The sequence below is a fragment of the Cercospora beticola genome, chromosome 9, assembly GCF_033473495.1.
Source record: "Cercospora beticola chromosome 9, complete sequence".
Lineage (NCBI taxonomy): Eukaryota > Fungi > Ascomycota > Dothideomycetes > Mycosphaerellales > Mycosphaerellaceae > Cercospora > Cercospora beticola.
In genome coordinates, this window is record NC_088943.1 from 2375325 (window position 1) to 2389908 (window position 14584).

At 52.3% G+C, this 14584-nt stretch overlaps 6 protein-coding genes across 6 annotated transcripts; 3 read left to right on the plus strand and 3 right to left on the minus strand.

The window, feature by feature from the left end:
* Positions 1 to 599: 599 nt before the first annotated feature.
* Positions 600 to 1757, plus strand: RHO25_013112 (uncharacterized protein; the record flags this gene model as incomplete). The annotated part of the gene is made up of 3 exons (XM_065603647.1): positions 600 to 1169; positions 1320 to 1593; positions 1648 to 1757. 3 exons carry the CDS (start codon positions 600 to 602, stop codon positions 1755 to 1757), a joined length of 954 nt encoding a protein of 317 aa, XP_065459719.1.
* A 460-nt stretch (positions 1758 to 2217) lies between these two features.
* RHO25_013113 (uncharacterized protein) lies at positions 2218 to 2898 on the minus strand (the record flags this gene model as incomplete). The annotated part of the gene is made up of 1 exon (XM_023604378.2): positions 2218 to 2898. The coding sequence occupies one exon, from the start codon at positions 2896 to 2898 to the stop codon at positions 2218 to 2220; it is 681 nt and encodes a 226-aa protein (XP_023450436.1).
* A 589-nt stretch (positions 2899 to 3487) lies between these two features.
* On the plus strand, positions 3488 to 4954 carry RHO25_013114 (uncharacterized protein; the record flags this gene model as incomplete). Its single annotated transcript, XM_023604379.2, has 3 exons — positions 3488 to 3516; positions 3831 to 3945; positions 4010 to 4954. The coding sequence occupies 3 exons, from the start codon at positions 3488 to 3490 to the stop codon at positions 4952 to 4954; spliced, it is 1089 nt and encodes a 362-aa protein (XP_023450435.2).
* Positions 4955 to 5790: 836 nt separating this feature from the next.
* On the minus strand, positions 5791 to 6762 carry RHO25_013115 (uncharacterized protein; the record flags this gene model as incomplete). Its single annotated transcript, XM_023604381.2, has 1 exon — positions 5791 to 6762. One exon carries the CDS (start codon positions 6760 to 6762, stop codon positions 5791 to 5793), a length of 972 nt encoding a protein of 323 aa, XP_023450438.2.
* A 1015-nt stretch (positions 6763 to 7777) lies between these two features.
* Positions 7778 to 8938, plus strand: RHO25_013116 (uncharacterized protein; the record flags this gene model as incomplete). Its single annotated transcript, XM_023604382.2, has 2 exons — positions 7778 to 7899; positions 7969 to 8938. 2 exons carry the CDS (start codon positions 7778 to 7780, stop codon positions 8936 to 8938), a joined length of 1092 nt encoding a protein of 363 aa, XP_023450433.1.
* Positions 8939 to 9686: 748 nt separating this feature from the next.
* On the minus strand, positions 9687 to 12516 carry RHO25_013117 (uncharacterized protein; the record flags this gene model as incomplete). The annotated part of the gene is made up of 2 exons (XM_023604383.2): positions 9687 to 12157; positions 12222 to 12516. 2 exons carry the CDS (start codon positions 12514 to 12516, stop codon positions 9687 to 9689), a joined length of 2766 nt encoding a protein of 921 aa, XP_023449855.2.
* Positions 12517 to 14584: the final 2068 nt, after the last annotated feature.

Below are 14584 nucleotides of genomic sequence, written 5' to 3' on the forward strand. Positions count from 1 at the left end.
CTCCTCACTGTTTGGTTTATGATTGCAAAGACTCGCTGGCAAGCTGGCTCGCTGGCTAATGCAAGAATACGATACCTATGGCGAAACGGTCTGATGCGATGCGACGCTGTCGATACTATTTCGTATTTTGTACTTCTGTTAATCAATGTCTTGGTCTTGTGTTAAAGGAGTTGGCTGCTGGTGGTGGTTTCTTTGTTTCGGTAGCTGCTGGCGGAAAATGTCACACAGAGGAAGGCACGGAGGCACTCGACTTTGACAATTCGCACAGGTTCCATATGCTACTGACGGTTTCTTCGCATTAGCTTCGTCCTCCTCTCACGAACGCTTGCGACGAAGATTTCCAACACATTTGAACCGCAACTCCAACGGTGCAGTTCCACGGCTTCCTCACATGGCGAACTCGCCTTCCTCACCCGCCCTCGGCACGAAAGTGCTCCAGATAAATCATTCGGGAGAAAGCTGGAGGGAGGAACGAGGCTCGAACTGCTGCTTCCACGCCGTACCTTCTGTGCCGGGCAACTATTGCTTTCCATCCTCGAAGGAGGATTGTACCGCACCATCGACATCGGAAAAGAAACCCCAGAGGTCGCTTCAACAAGATGGAGGGAAACGCACGAATACCACTACTTCAGTTATTCCCAGAACTGACAACGCCAATATTGGCGGACCAGATCGAGGAGAGACGGCTGTCCATGCCAACACCACCAGTGGTCGCCCCAGCACAGAGACCCGATACAGCGATACCGCCCGCTCGAGACGTGAAGCTCATCTTCATCTGTGACTCTTTCTACGCGCCCTCACACTGGAGTCGTCTGCATGCGAAGCTCATCCACCTCAAGCTTTACCTTTGTGAATTTCTCGAGCTAGGGAGCACTCAGGTCCCGGAGGACCCGTCTGGCCGCAAAAACCTCAGAGACGACACTAGTCAGATTCATGCCGCGACTCTTCGAGCCCTGCAGGCAGGCACAGATGTAATTATCATTGCTCACGGCTATGCTGGCTGTCCGACCAACAATGCGCTTCAAGGCCTCGACATTCGATCTCGCACAGCCGCAGGCGCGAGCACGTGTGTCAGGGGACTCATATTTATCGCTGCCATGCCTTTGATGACAGGCTTGACCGTGTTGCAGCAGTTCGGCGGTATTGCTCTTGATTGCCATGTCTTTGAGGTGAGTAGAAGCGGCGGGTCAAGGGGGCGCTCCGACGACAATGAATTTCAAGCCAAGCAACAAAGTCTACAACCACTCGCTCTTCCGGGAATACGATCACTCCTTGGCGAGCTCATCTAAGTCAGGCATAGCATCTAATCGTTGCCATAGGAGCACGGCACTTTCATTTTCATGAAGAATCCTCCTGGGGCCGCCAAATGTTTATTCAATGACCTGCCAGATGACGAAGCTCACCTATGGGCTAGCAATCTGCTCGGTCAATCTTGGATGGCTTACTGCGAGCAAACCGATCATGCCGCCTACGAGCTCATTCCGTCGGTTTACGTGAAGTGCGGCGAGGATCGGGCCTTCCCACATGGATGGCAAGACGCAGTGATTGAGAACTCACAAAGTATCGGAGCAATCCTGAAGGTGCACGAGATGCGTAAGTAGAGGAGCAGTAGGATGGCCCTTCGATCAGCAGCTCATCAGTTTGCAGCCGATGCTGGACATACTCCGTTTCTAGGCCGATTCGAGGATGAGTTTGCGATGTTCATCTACGAGACCGTGGAGGATTTGCGATACCGCGATATGCAGTGGCTGATGTAGGCCCAGTGGAGGCGCCAGCAATACCCGCAAACTTGAAGCACGGTCCGAGTGAATGCAGCGCCATTCACGTGTTGCGTCGATTACAGCTTGCGAGCCCTGGAGACGAGCGCAACAACCGGGCCCTGGCATCAATATGCTTAGTGGGCCGTCCAGATGGCAACTTGTGGTATGAATAAGGAAGCATTTATTGGCTGCATCAAGCTTGTTGTGGGAGGACGGACTCCAGTTCTTGTCGATGTTGCCAGAGCATGAGAATAGGTTGTTACTGAAGTAAATTCTGGAAAGAGTTTTTATCATACTATTTAATCTCATACTTCCTTTTGGGTATCCTCTCATTACCGGCAACCATGGCCTGCCCAAGCTTGCGCCTGTCCTGTCCTATCTCAATAATCGTACTTTTCATCACTGTCGTAATCCCATAACTTCAAACTCCTTCCACGCACGCAGGCATCATGCTTCCTCACATAAACATCTTCGCGACCGAGATCAGACTCCCCGCATTGCCCATCAATCCAGCTCCTCCACCAAGAGCATCCATCCACCCTCCTTCATCGCCACCATACCCTCGACTCCCGTAGTATCCGCCCGATCCTCTCGAAGAACCTCCTCCAATACCCATACCCAATGGCATCCTGATGCCAAAATGCTTCAATAGGCCACCGATCGCGCCTCCAGCACTCAACAATGGCACCACAACCGCAAAGAAAGCTTTCACAGGATGTCTTCTCGCATACGCCCACAATTCCTTGATCATCCTCTGCAATTTATGCACCAGGTAACTGATATACCCATCTCGTGGTCTTCGCTTGTAGTACGATGATCCACCACTTCCTCCTCCAAAATTGAAAATACTACGCGAGGATCCGCCAAAATTGCTCCCACCGTAATTACTTCCGCTCCCGCCGAAGTTCCCAAAAATCGAACCGCTTGCGCTTCGCGCGTACGTTGGACGGGAGTGTGAATGTGGATTTGAAGCGCTGGGTCGCACGGAGTAGCCTCCTCCTCCTGCTGTTTTTACGCTGCGGGTTGAGCGTGCTGGGGATACGCCGCGGCGAGAGGAGCCATGGCCTGCGTTGGGGTTGAGGAAGGCTTCGGTGGAGGAGGTGTAGTAGGATTTGCCGTTGGTGTCGAAGAGGCCCATGGTTCGGTTCTTTGTGCGCGTATCTTGGCCGGTATCGCGTGTTCGTGCGTTGCGTGAGAGACAGGGACAAGGGTCGGTGTGTCCAATGGGTGCGGTACACGTCTGCGCGCGGAGGCGGAGGCCGGGTTGGCTGGTTGGGACCTGTGTCGATCAGGTACGAGGCTTGGCTGAATCGAGAGAGAGGGAAGTCCTTCGTGGCTATTGATGAGCAGCGAGGGAGATATAAGACGGAGTCTGTCGCTCAATGTTCGAGGTGGTTGGGGCTCTCGAGACGCAGGCCGCACAGCAGCTCCTTGAGTCGCGGCAGGGCTCATGTAAGCCTAAACTCAATTTGCGGCATGCGCGCACGGAGCACCAGAGCAGTGTGGAGTGAGTCCCGAAGGCTTTGCCCACGCCATCACGAACGAGCCAGCTTCGGCATCAAAATGCGGTTAAGATATTATCCAATCTATTAAACAACCAGCTTCCACTGAAAAGGTAAGAGTACACATCGCTCCCTTCTTTGATGTTTCGTTCTTTTCGAAATCTACACAGGAGATCACCATCTCTCACTTCTCACCGCACCTTCCACTCAAGCGTAGCCGCCGCCATGAAGCACCATCTCATGATCGGAACATGGTATGTGTCACTTTCTTACATCCCCTCGTCACTCACAAATCCAGAACGCTTCGATGGCTGCCCATGCCAAAGCTCTTGTTCCTCACCAGCAGAAATTATCCACATTCTCTTTTTCTCAAGGTCCACCATTGGGCGCGGAAGGCGCTTCCGAAATTCCAGCGGTATGGGAATTTATGGGGCAGACATGATTCGAGACCGCATGCGTTGGCAAAGGATTCTAGATCTTCGATTTTGATTTTGTTTCTGCTATGACTGGAGGATGAAGAATTTGAACATGGAAGAATTGCATACTGAGTCACGATTCTGCTTGCTAGGACACCGCCTGGAGCAATTTTTACTGTTGCATTCGATGACGAGAAGCTTACATTGGAATTGGTCAAGCGGACAGAGATCCCAGAGGACCAACCGATATCATGGATGACATTCGATGTAAGCACATGTCACCCAAAAGTGAACAAGCCAGCAAAAGTTCACGTTGACTGAACACAACCAGCATGCTCGCAAAAACATCTACGGCGCTGGAATGAAACAATGGGGCTCTTACCAAGTGACCTCCCCAGCTGAGATCACCCATACCAAATCCCTCCCCATGGGCGGCCACCCTCTGGCCAACTCACCGGACACCAAAACCCGAGCAATCTTCGTCCTGGCCGCACAGAAACCACCCTACGCAGTCTACGGCAACCCCTTCTACGACCACGCCGGCTTCCTCAACGTCCACTCTGTCGACGCATCCGGAGCCTTAGCAGAAAACATTCAAAATGTCCCCTTGGATGAACGCTCCGCAATCCACGGCATGGTCTTCGACTCTGCAGAAGAATACCTCTACTCAGCCGACATGTGGTCCAACAAAATTTGGACTCACAAGAAGAACCCTTCAGACGGGACACTCGAATTAGTCGGTAGCATTGAAGCTCCAGCTCCAAATGATCATCCTCGCTGGGTCGAGATCTCTCCGAATGATGGGTACCTCTACGTTCTTATGGAAGCAGGAAATCGCCTATGTCAATACTCCATTGACACCAACACACACCTTCCAACCTACACCGAGAAATCCTACCCTCTCATCCCACCAGGAATGGACACCTCTTTCCCAAAAATGTACCGCAGCGACGTGGTCTTCCGATCACATTCCGGAAACTACCTCTTTGCCACTTCACGCTCGAATTCCCCATCTTTGACAGGGTACATCGCAGCATTCAAACTCAGCAAAGACGGCGCTATAGAACGACAAATTTGTCTCAATCCTACACCGACGAGTGGAGGGCATTCAAACGCCGTGAGTCCATTCCCGTGGAGTGATGAATGGGTTGCTTTGTGCGATGATGAGAAGGGTTTCGTGGAAGTGTATAGATGGAAAGATGAATTCTTGGGAAGGGTGGCGCATTTGGATATTAAGGAACCTGGGTTTGGGATGAATGCGATTTGGTATGATTGAGGACGCAGTGTGAGATGTGCATGTTTCGGATAGACAGCAATAGATGCGCAATGTATTGCGAGAGGCGAATACAACATTCTGCAACTCAATCGTCTTGTAAATCAACCAGTACACTGATTGCTAAGGCTATAGATGATATAAAACGGGAAGAGTGATGAGTGAGAACATTGCGAAACTGCACCACGATCCTTATCAAGGTCTGTCTCAGTCAGCAGAAGGCAGCTTCGATTCTTTGAAATGAGGCATTACCCACAAAACATATGTGGAGGCATGTTAGAATTGAAACGAGAAATGCTTTGTCCGAGGCATCTGATCGTCCTCGGTCGTCAGCAGATGGTTCCACCAAGTGCGCAATACTTTGTTATGAAGACCAGGAGCCTGTGAAACTTGGAATCCTAACCGACGAATACAGCATCGTCAGGGGCCCCGTTAGAATTCTGCTCAGCGCTCAGCACTGGGACTGTTCATCACGTTTGCGCTGCATAGTCAGTCTCATTGGAGACCTTTCCTCGGCGGCAACGGGAATCTATGGCGGATACTCTGCCTTCAGAAGCACTCAGAAGTCCTTTCAAATCCGCAGATCAGCCTCTTGCTGTAGATATATGAGCCAATAATACATGTCCGCGCCCAGAACAATTGCCTTTTGCTTGTGGTGGAGCACATAGCCCTTTGAGCTCGAGCTGGTTCCATCAAGTCTGATCTGGTTGATGGCAGTATAGCATACCACATTCAGCAGGAAATTAAGTTGCGCAAACACATGTCAATATCTGTTCTTTCTGCAAGAATGCAAAGAGCGAGCATGCGATGGCATGGCCGACCATTCGGCTGTGCCACCTTCAGAGCCCAAATCCGCGCTTCTGAGGCTCTCGTTTTCTCGCTTCTGTGAGCGCCGTGCCCAAAGTGTTCTGGAAATTGGCAGCGTGCGCCGTAGGATCTGATGCTACTCGCACAGCAGGCGCTCTTTCCACCTTATCAGAAAGCAACTTCTTCGATGCAGCAACTGTGCGCATCGAAGCATTGATCAGTCGTCGCTGCACGTACGTGGCAGAGCGTTCTAACCTGCTCGCCGGGACCTCAAGTCGCTCCAATGACTTGGGCTTCGCGTTGGTGTACTCCGCTTCAAATGTGTTGAAGACCCAGCGCGCAGCAGCCATATTGCTGTTTGCTTCAGCCACGTCAGCGGTTCGTCTCACGAACTTGGCAATCGATTGTGCTATGTGGGGACCATGCCGGGCCTCGTCAGGTAGGAAGGCATATTGCCCCAGTTTGGCATATTTCTCGAGCATTTTGAGTGCAGGCCCTTCATTGTATCCCGATGGGTGAGATAGCTGAAGGTCCGAATAAAGCCATTCAACTTCTTCCGGCGAGAATGTCCGTTCATTGGGCATGTCGTGCATACAGTACTGCAAGAATCTTTCGTAGAGGGCCGGATTCGTTTTCCACGAGCCCAACGGTGCTTCAAAGCGCGAGAGCATGACGCGTAATTTGATTTCTGCGCCTCGAAGCAGATGATATGTTTTAGGAACCGGCACCTTTGTGGGCCCATGTAGCTGTTGCTGGGTCTTTAGTCGAGTGGGTTCGGTTTCTCGTATGTCCAACAGCGCGAAAATGAGATTTAGGCACGCATCGGCACAATAGTCGGTGTCGAGCTGGTCTTCTGCTTTGATGAGGCCCGTGGCCACTTTGCTGCGCCAGAAAGGATTATCCAGTACAGGCTCAATCTTCAACAAGCGAATCATAGTGTCCTGCAAGCCCTCGATCACGGCAAAGTAGCACAGATTGTCTACGAAAGCCGTGTTTTTGTGCATAATGGAGGTCCACTTGCCAGGATCTTGCAACATATATATCAGAGCTGTACGTGCCAGCTGCTCCTCGCGTTGTTTCTTGTGTATTTGTGAACGCTGCCTCCGTGGGTATCGCGCCTGATCACGATATTGTGCTTCAAGGCATGCATGAACTACGTGAGGGGTAGCCAGACCAGATTGAATGCATCGCTGCAAAACTTCGATTGGTCGACTCGATGAATTATTCAGCTCACTCTCGACTTGACGGTCGGTTTCTGAGATTGGAGATACATAAGCCTCGGCAGCGATTTTGTGTCGCTGCTCTAAGGACGTGCCACTCCGGATGGCGGCTTCTTTGACTCGCCGGAAACGTTCCAACTCGTGATGTAGATCGGAAGCCCTCCGTCTGCTGTCTTGTACCAATATGTTTGAGTCGTCTCCATGACTGCTACTCGAGTTCAGTCGTTGGACATGTCGAGTTATCACGTCTCTCAAATGTTGACCGGCGATCGGAGACGATGCCGAGCGAGGCTTCACGGGCTCCCAAGATACCCATGCTCGCAGCCGCCATCCCAGGCGTTGCATAACGGAGCGCCAATGCAGCTCTTCACCTGTTGCTCAGAAGCATTGATGTGACGAGGGTAGGCCAGAAACTGATGAGAAGCGGGCACGGGCTGACTGAGAACGAGATGGTGAAGTGGTGGAAGGGCGAGAAGTTGTCGACCTGCCAAGACGTGCAGTCCCGACCCAAAACATTGGCCAAGTGTGAGAATGACAACAACATCTCGCCATACTTGCAGGAGCAACGTTCTGCCTGTACAAAACACCAGATCACCGCAAATCAGCTGAAGACCCTTTCAACACAGGTTGCCAGCAACCTCGCACAGCCAAACTCGACAGCTGTTCACAGTAGGATCCAGCGCCCTACGCTTGACACGGTGACTCGGCTCGCCTGTACAGATAGGTCCACTTCATACCACCTTCTCCTCTGTGCTTCCCTTGTCCTTCAGCCTCATCTTCTCTACGAGCCATCACCACTATGACAGTCTCACCAATCCTCCCCCAAAGCACCCAACCCCACACCTCCTCCCCACCAACCGACAAACCATGGCGAGAAACACCTCTCATTGAAAGCGAGAAGCTCTCCAAAGCAGCAGGATGGTAAGTCAAATCCTCCCTCCCCAACTCCCCTCTCCCATACTCGCCATACTAACTCAGGGAAACGCACAGCCGCATCCTCCTAAAGCTCGACTCCCTCCAACCAAGCGGCTCCTTCAAAATCCGCGGCCTTGGGCACTTCATCCTCAAAACCTACCTCAACTCCCCTCACCCCTCGTCCCTCCACTTCTTCAGCTCCTCAGGCGGAAACGCCGGCCTCGCAGCCGTCCACGCCTCAAATTTCATCTCTCGACCCTGCACAGTCGTCGTACCATTGAGCACAAAACCCCACATGATCTCAAAACTTCAAAAAGCAGGAGCCAAAGAAGTGATCCAAAAAGGAAAAAGTTGGAAAGAAGCAGATAGCTATATGAGAGATATTGTGATGAAGAAATGTGCGGAAGAGAAAGGGGAGGAAGTAGTGGGTGTTCATCCGTTTGATGATGTGGATGTTTGGGAGGGGCATAGTGGGTTGGTTGAGGAATTGGGGAGACAATTGCAAATGAAAGAAGGGAAAAAGGAGGTGCCGGATTGGATTATTTGTTCAGTAGGAGGTGGAGGATTGTTTTCGGGGATTATGGAGGGTATACAAAGACAAGGCGAAGCCTGGAAAGAGAAGACGAAGGTGCTGGTTGTGGAGACTCATGGAGCGGATGCGTTGAGTAAAAGTTTGGAGAAGGGGGAGATGGTCACGTTGGATGGGATTACGTCTATGGCAACATCTCTCGGCGCCACAAGAGTTTGTGATCGGGCGTTTGAGTTAGCTAATCAGGGAGTGAAAGAAGGAAAAGTTCGGAGCGTTGTGTTGAGTGATGCAGAAGCCGCAATGGGTTGTTGGAAATTATGGGATGACGAGAAGATTTTAGTAGAAGCTGCTTGTGGTATTAACACTGCTTTGTGTTATGGTGGGAGATTAGAGAAGGCTTTCGGAAGACCGCCGAGAAAGGATGAGATTGTGGTGATTGAAGTTTGTGGAGGGTCGAATATTTCGGTGGAGATTATTGAGGAGTGGAGGAGGGAGTTTGGGGAGGGCTTTGTGTAGAATAGACGACAGGATAGAATATACCGATCAGAGATATGTATAGAGCTGCCGCAGAAGCGGCTATTATGCATGCGAATATCATGGGCTGTTTCACGCTTTTGGCGGGAGACTTTCACTCTGCAGCCTCCTCCGTCTGCAGGACTTGCGTTCGAGCTCAGGAAGCTGAGAATCTTGCCTATAAGCATCCTTCGGCAATGGTGAGAGATTTTATTAACACCAGAACGAAGCGCAACCGCCTCGAGAGTAAATCGTCATCCCACCACCAACCAACAATTTGCACAGAACAGCAATAGTAGGCACATTATGCTTATTCACAATATCTACTCATCCAACCCCGAGCTATCAAAGCTCTCTATACACCTCTGGGGCCATGTCTACCGGCCTTCTTCCAAGAAAGATCTTTCCTGTATACCCTAATAGCCGAAGATTAAGTGTTTGTAAACCATTCCTTCCGTCCATATTCGTGAGATTTCCCATCCTGTTGAGCACAACCTGCGGCTCAAGGGGTATCTATTTCTTTCCTTCCTTTTGTCTTCTTCAAATCATTCCGCGTGTCTTCAAATAATTTAAAAAGGTGTATACAAGAATTGTTCTCTGTTCTTTCTGGTGTGTTGTGGTATGGCTGCTCATTGTGCGTGAGCCACGTTGTTGTGTTGTTCGGACCAGACCCGTGGGGTTTGGCCGGTTTCTGTCAATTTGTATCGCCGGGAGTTCCGAAGCACAGGTATGCTTCGCTCATTGGATATGATCACGACACCGAAATCTCGGTTGATGCTGGAGTCGGGCTTGCTGCGACCTCCTCGTCCGATACAATGTATTGGAGAATGAACCTTTGCAAGTCAGTCATCTTGTAGGGCTTAGACATAAAGCCCTTGATGCCGACTTCAGTAGCTCGTTCCATGGCGCCGTCAGTCACGTCGGCGGTGATAGCAAGTACGGTAACTTTCCGCGAACCAGCCATTGTGAGAATGCGCCGCGTTGCTTCGAAGCCATCCATGATTGGCATCCAAATATCCATGAGCACAACGTCGACACAGTTTTGGCTTTCAATAGATGCGCTCATTTGTCGTACTGCTTCGCCTCCATTGTGCGCTTCGAGAATGTTTTGGTAGCCCATTTTGCCGAGCATGCTAACCAGGATCTTGCGGTTGAGTGCATTATCTTCTACCACGAGGAACCTGAGAGGGTACTTCTTGGCTAGTTCGCGATCGATCGTGTTTGCAGAATCCGAGGTACGTGGGCGAGGCTTTGGCCTGAGGATTTCTCCTGTCGGGCTTGGGGTCGTATCTGGAGTTGGAGCCGGTGATAGATCATCGCTATCGGATGAAATTGCAGCATCCGGTAAAGTGACGTGCACGATCTGCGAGCGCGGTGACGGAGGCGTTGTCGCCTGCATCGTTTCCGAGCCTTCATGGCTGTCGGTCTGGGCCTCTTCACCAACCACCTCGTGCAACGCGCGTGATGATGAGCGCGGGCTGCCTGGCGCGGGAGTGAGTGCGCGGAATCGAGGTGACACACTGTTGCTCGCTTCGGCTCTGCGTGGCATAGGTGATGCAAATGGCGACGATGGTCGGCTGATGGTCTCTCCCGCATGCAAAGGCACTTTGATCTCGAACTCGGAGCCATGTTGAGGACCATCAGTCACAGCTCTTGTGCAGTTCAGGTCACCCCCGAGTTTCCTCGCAATACCCTTTGCCACCAGCAATCCTAGGCCTAGACCTTCACTCGACCTCGTGATCGAGCCGTTCTGCTGAGAGAAAGGCTTGAACAAATGAGGAAGGAACGCTGCGCGAATGCCTGGTCCGTTGTCCGAGATCTTGATCGAGATGAAGCGGTTAGTCTTGCTCATTCGCGCAATGATCTTGATGCGGCCATCGGTCTTGTCTGTAAACTTCAAGGCGTTCAAGAAAACGCACGATATCAGCTTGCTAAGGTCTTTCTCGTCGATGAACATTGAGACTGGCACAGCCGGGTCGATGCTCCACTCAATCAGCTTCTGACCGATTTCGCCATCCGATCCTCTATTCCGTACTTCAATTACTTCGCCGGTCTCCGTGTCATTCGCAACCGTGGAATCTGGCCGCCCACCAACCTTCAGGCCTTCATTGATCACGAATTGTACGAGCTCGCGCAAGCCAGTGTGTCGCAGTCCAGGGGCAATGATTCGTGTAGAGAAGTTGCTGCTAGTAACCATGGTTGCGCTCTCCACCGTCGCAGCAGTCATTGATTTTGCGCCGAACTCACAAAGCCTCTGCACATCATCGGCTTCTTGCAAGCCAGTCTTCACTTCATCGCTGTCTCCTGCACAGCGTGCGCATGATGATGGCGTTCGATTGAGCTTTGGAACCTTTTTGGAATACGCACTGGCATTGCTGGCACTGCGCGAGCCTTGGTTGAAAGCTTCGTCTCGACGACGCTTGTTGGGTCGGTGAAGAGGTAGGTTGCTGCCGGCTACAATGATCTCAGGCCTCTTGTCGGTTGTTTTCGTGAAGGGCGAGTACGATTCGCTCGGCTCATCGAGGAGCGGAGCGGGTGCATCAGGCAGCGACATGTCCATGTCATAGGCGTGCACGACGTTGTCTGCAGCTTCCACTGCTCTTCGTGAGCTGTCCTGCACTATCTCGATATTTTGCTTGAGCTGCTCGAAGACGGCTTTCACTTTTGGATCGATGGATGAATCGACGCATTCCTCCACGGTCGTGTACATGACGTCCAGCATACCCACGATGCCTTGCATAGGAGTCCTCAGCTCGTGTGACAAGCTCCCGGCGTATGGTCGTAGTGACTGTGCAACGGTCACTGCATCATGAGGGATAACTCGGGTCTTCTCCGGAGCTGTGGGTTTGGCTTGCGCGATGAAGTTGGCGCCCTCCAAGAACCTGGCGCTGATCATGTCCTCCAGCGAGTGCATGAGCATTTCGATCGATGCCCAAGATAGTTGCCTCTGTGCTGCGCGTTCGGCGGACCACATCGCTCCAAAGTGACCAAAGCACTTGCCATCATCGAACAGTGGCACAGCGATGTATGCCTCGCAGGACGTAGGCAGAGCATTAGGATTATTGGTGATGAATTCGCCCAGTTTCTCTGGGATCACGAATACTTTGTCATGTCGCATGTACGCACAAGGACAGCCATATGCGTGAAACTTGGTCGACTTGACAGTACTCTTGGAGCCATCCGTGGCGTGGTAATGTAAAGCGGCAGCCATGATGCAGCTCCCTATCGTTGAAACACGTCAGCAAGAACATTTGCATACCTTCCTTCCCATTGTTCGTTGACCTACCGGGTTCTCCCATGGGTGGCATTTCGACGGGAACTTCTTGCTCATCGACCAAGACTCTCTTCATCACGAAACAGATGTCGGCGCCCAAAAGCTGTGACATGCCTTCCGTGACTGCAGACCAGAAGTCGTCTCGTGGAGTCCCTCGTAGCTCACGCTTCAATGCAATTAGACGTTCCAAGGCAGTGCTCTCCGCGTTGGAGTACCAGCGAAGGGTTTCATCCTGGAATCCTGCATCTCCATGCTGCAAAACGCTTTGCGTGCCATGCTTGGGGAAGCATACCGTCTCACGCTCCATGGCAGTGTCGTCTCTACCGCTTCCCATTCCTAGAAGTCGTAGAGGCCTAGCGAAACCATTTGGAACGCTAGGATTGCGCAATCGCTGAGCAGTGAATGGCCTGCGGAAGACGATGTCCTGGAGTGTGGTCCGTGGCGTATTTGTGCCGCGTAGACAGGGCTTCAGATAGGAATAGGCAAGAGGAAGGCGGTGATGTGGTGAAATCTCCAGAGGCTCGTGTTGCCGGCCGCTCTTTCCACCGGGGATGGCAGTCAGTTCGGCACCGTTTGTTAGCGCCAAGCGAACGGATTGACAGCGTCCAGCGTGTGCAATGTCTTCGCAGTACCCGTTGGCAGGGCGTGGTGTTGTTGTGGATGTCTGACACAGGACGGTGATAGTGTGCAGCTGCGCGGCGGAGCGCTTTCTCATCCTCCCTCCGCAGGAAGCTACGGTGACATGGTGCCGGGCGGGCGAGGCGCAAAATCGAGACCGGTCGATGAACGATGGATCCTCAGGTTGTGGCTTGTGGGGATCCACTCGCGCCATCGTTCGAACCCGCCGAGCCAAGCCTGCGGATCTTTGAGGTTGACGGTGTGGCAGCAGCAAGCACGACCGCGGACAGTCGCGCATTCTGACTTTCGTCCTCGCTCTGGCCTGTAACTCTCCACACTTCTTCGCTGCGCAGAGTTGGGCCTGCTCCAACAGCAGACGGACCACGTTCCCCGCCGTCGCCGCGAGACGTCATCCCAGGCCGGCGTGGCTGAACGAAGCGCGTCCATGGCGGGCCTGGACTCTGCGGGAGGCTGGAACGCTGCGATTCCGCAAGCGCCACTGCGCCATGGCGAACGCACTCTGCCATCCCGCGACAACATCGTTGATTGGAGTCTGCGTTTCAGGTTGTTCCTGTTCAAAGACTGCACATTCGGCACGGACGTCATCTTCCCACAGCTGCTGAACAATGAAAGAACGCCAGGCCATTGCTTCGGAGTGTGAACAAAGTGGGTTGCTCAACACGAAACACGTGCGCTGCGTAGAAGCGGCTGGCCCGATGTCGAAATGACGATCATCCCTGCCCTCCTTTCTCGGACCTTCCAGCCCCAGTTCCAGCTCCGAGTCTCTCTGTAAATTTTGTGATGGCGTCGGCTGTGGACTTGTCCACAGCCGATGCCATCGCAAAATTAATAGAGAGGTAAGAACCCACAACTGTGCCTTCCAGTTCATCAAACTGAGCCCGAAAAGGTGTTTCCGTTGTGAGAGAGGTAGGTACTACCACCCCCCAAGTCTTCTTCCTTCGTCGACTGACGAGCACCTTCAGTTTCCTGCCCTCCCGCATCCCCGCCACCACAACTACAACCACCGACATCGACAGCATCACACACCGACCAGCGTATGTTAGTCCGACAGAAGCCGCTGGCATAATCCGTGGAATTATGCGTTCCTCGATGAACTCGAACATCCACGAGAAACTCAATTCCCACATCCACCCAGGCTTGCTTGACTGGCTAGATCTCTGACGTGGTACAATCGCATGTACACAGTCATGGCCACACACGGTAGGCAGCACGACGCCATCTGGTAATAATCAGTCTGGCCGTGGCCGAAAAGCACGGCACATCTTGAGCGCAGGTAAATTTGCGGCCTGTAGCGCTCCAGGCTGAAAGCCTCAAAGCCATATTGCAAGCTCAGCAGTCGACACTTCAAGAGTAGAGCAAGTTCTACCGAACACCTCTGCTGACGCCTCGAACAACCCACTATGCTCCTTTACCTGCAAGCCACAGCTCGATCTCAGTCTGGACCGTTTCTTCAGTATCTGCCCGATGAAAGCCACCCGATGACCCAACATCGTGACCAAACGTATGTCAAGAGTACGCGACCATTTATCACATGAAACAGCTTACACCCATCCTTAACTAACGCAACTTCCGCATCATGTCGACGACAGCCAGTCATCAATCGTCAATGCATATTCACTCTTCGGCATGGTCGCGCATTTGGCGCACTCAACTCACAATGTGCACAATGTGGCTTGGGCCTGGATGTTGCCACCAGAGCCACACAAAGCTGGAACTTCCAGGCCAAGCTCGCTTGC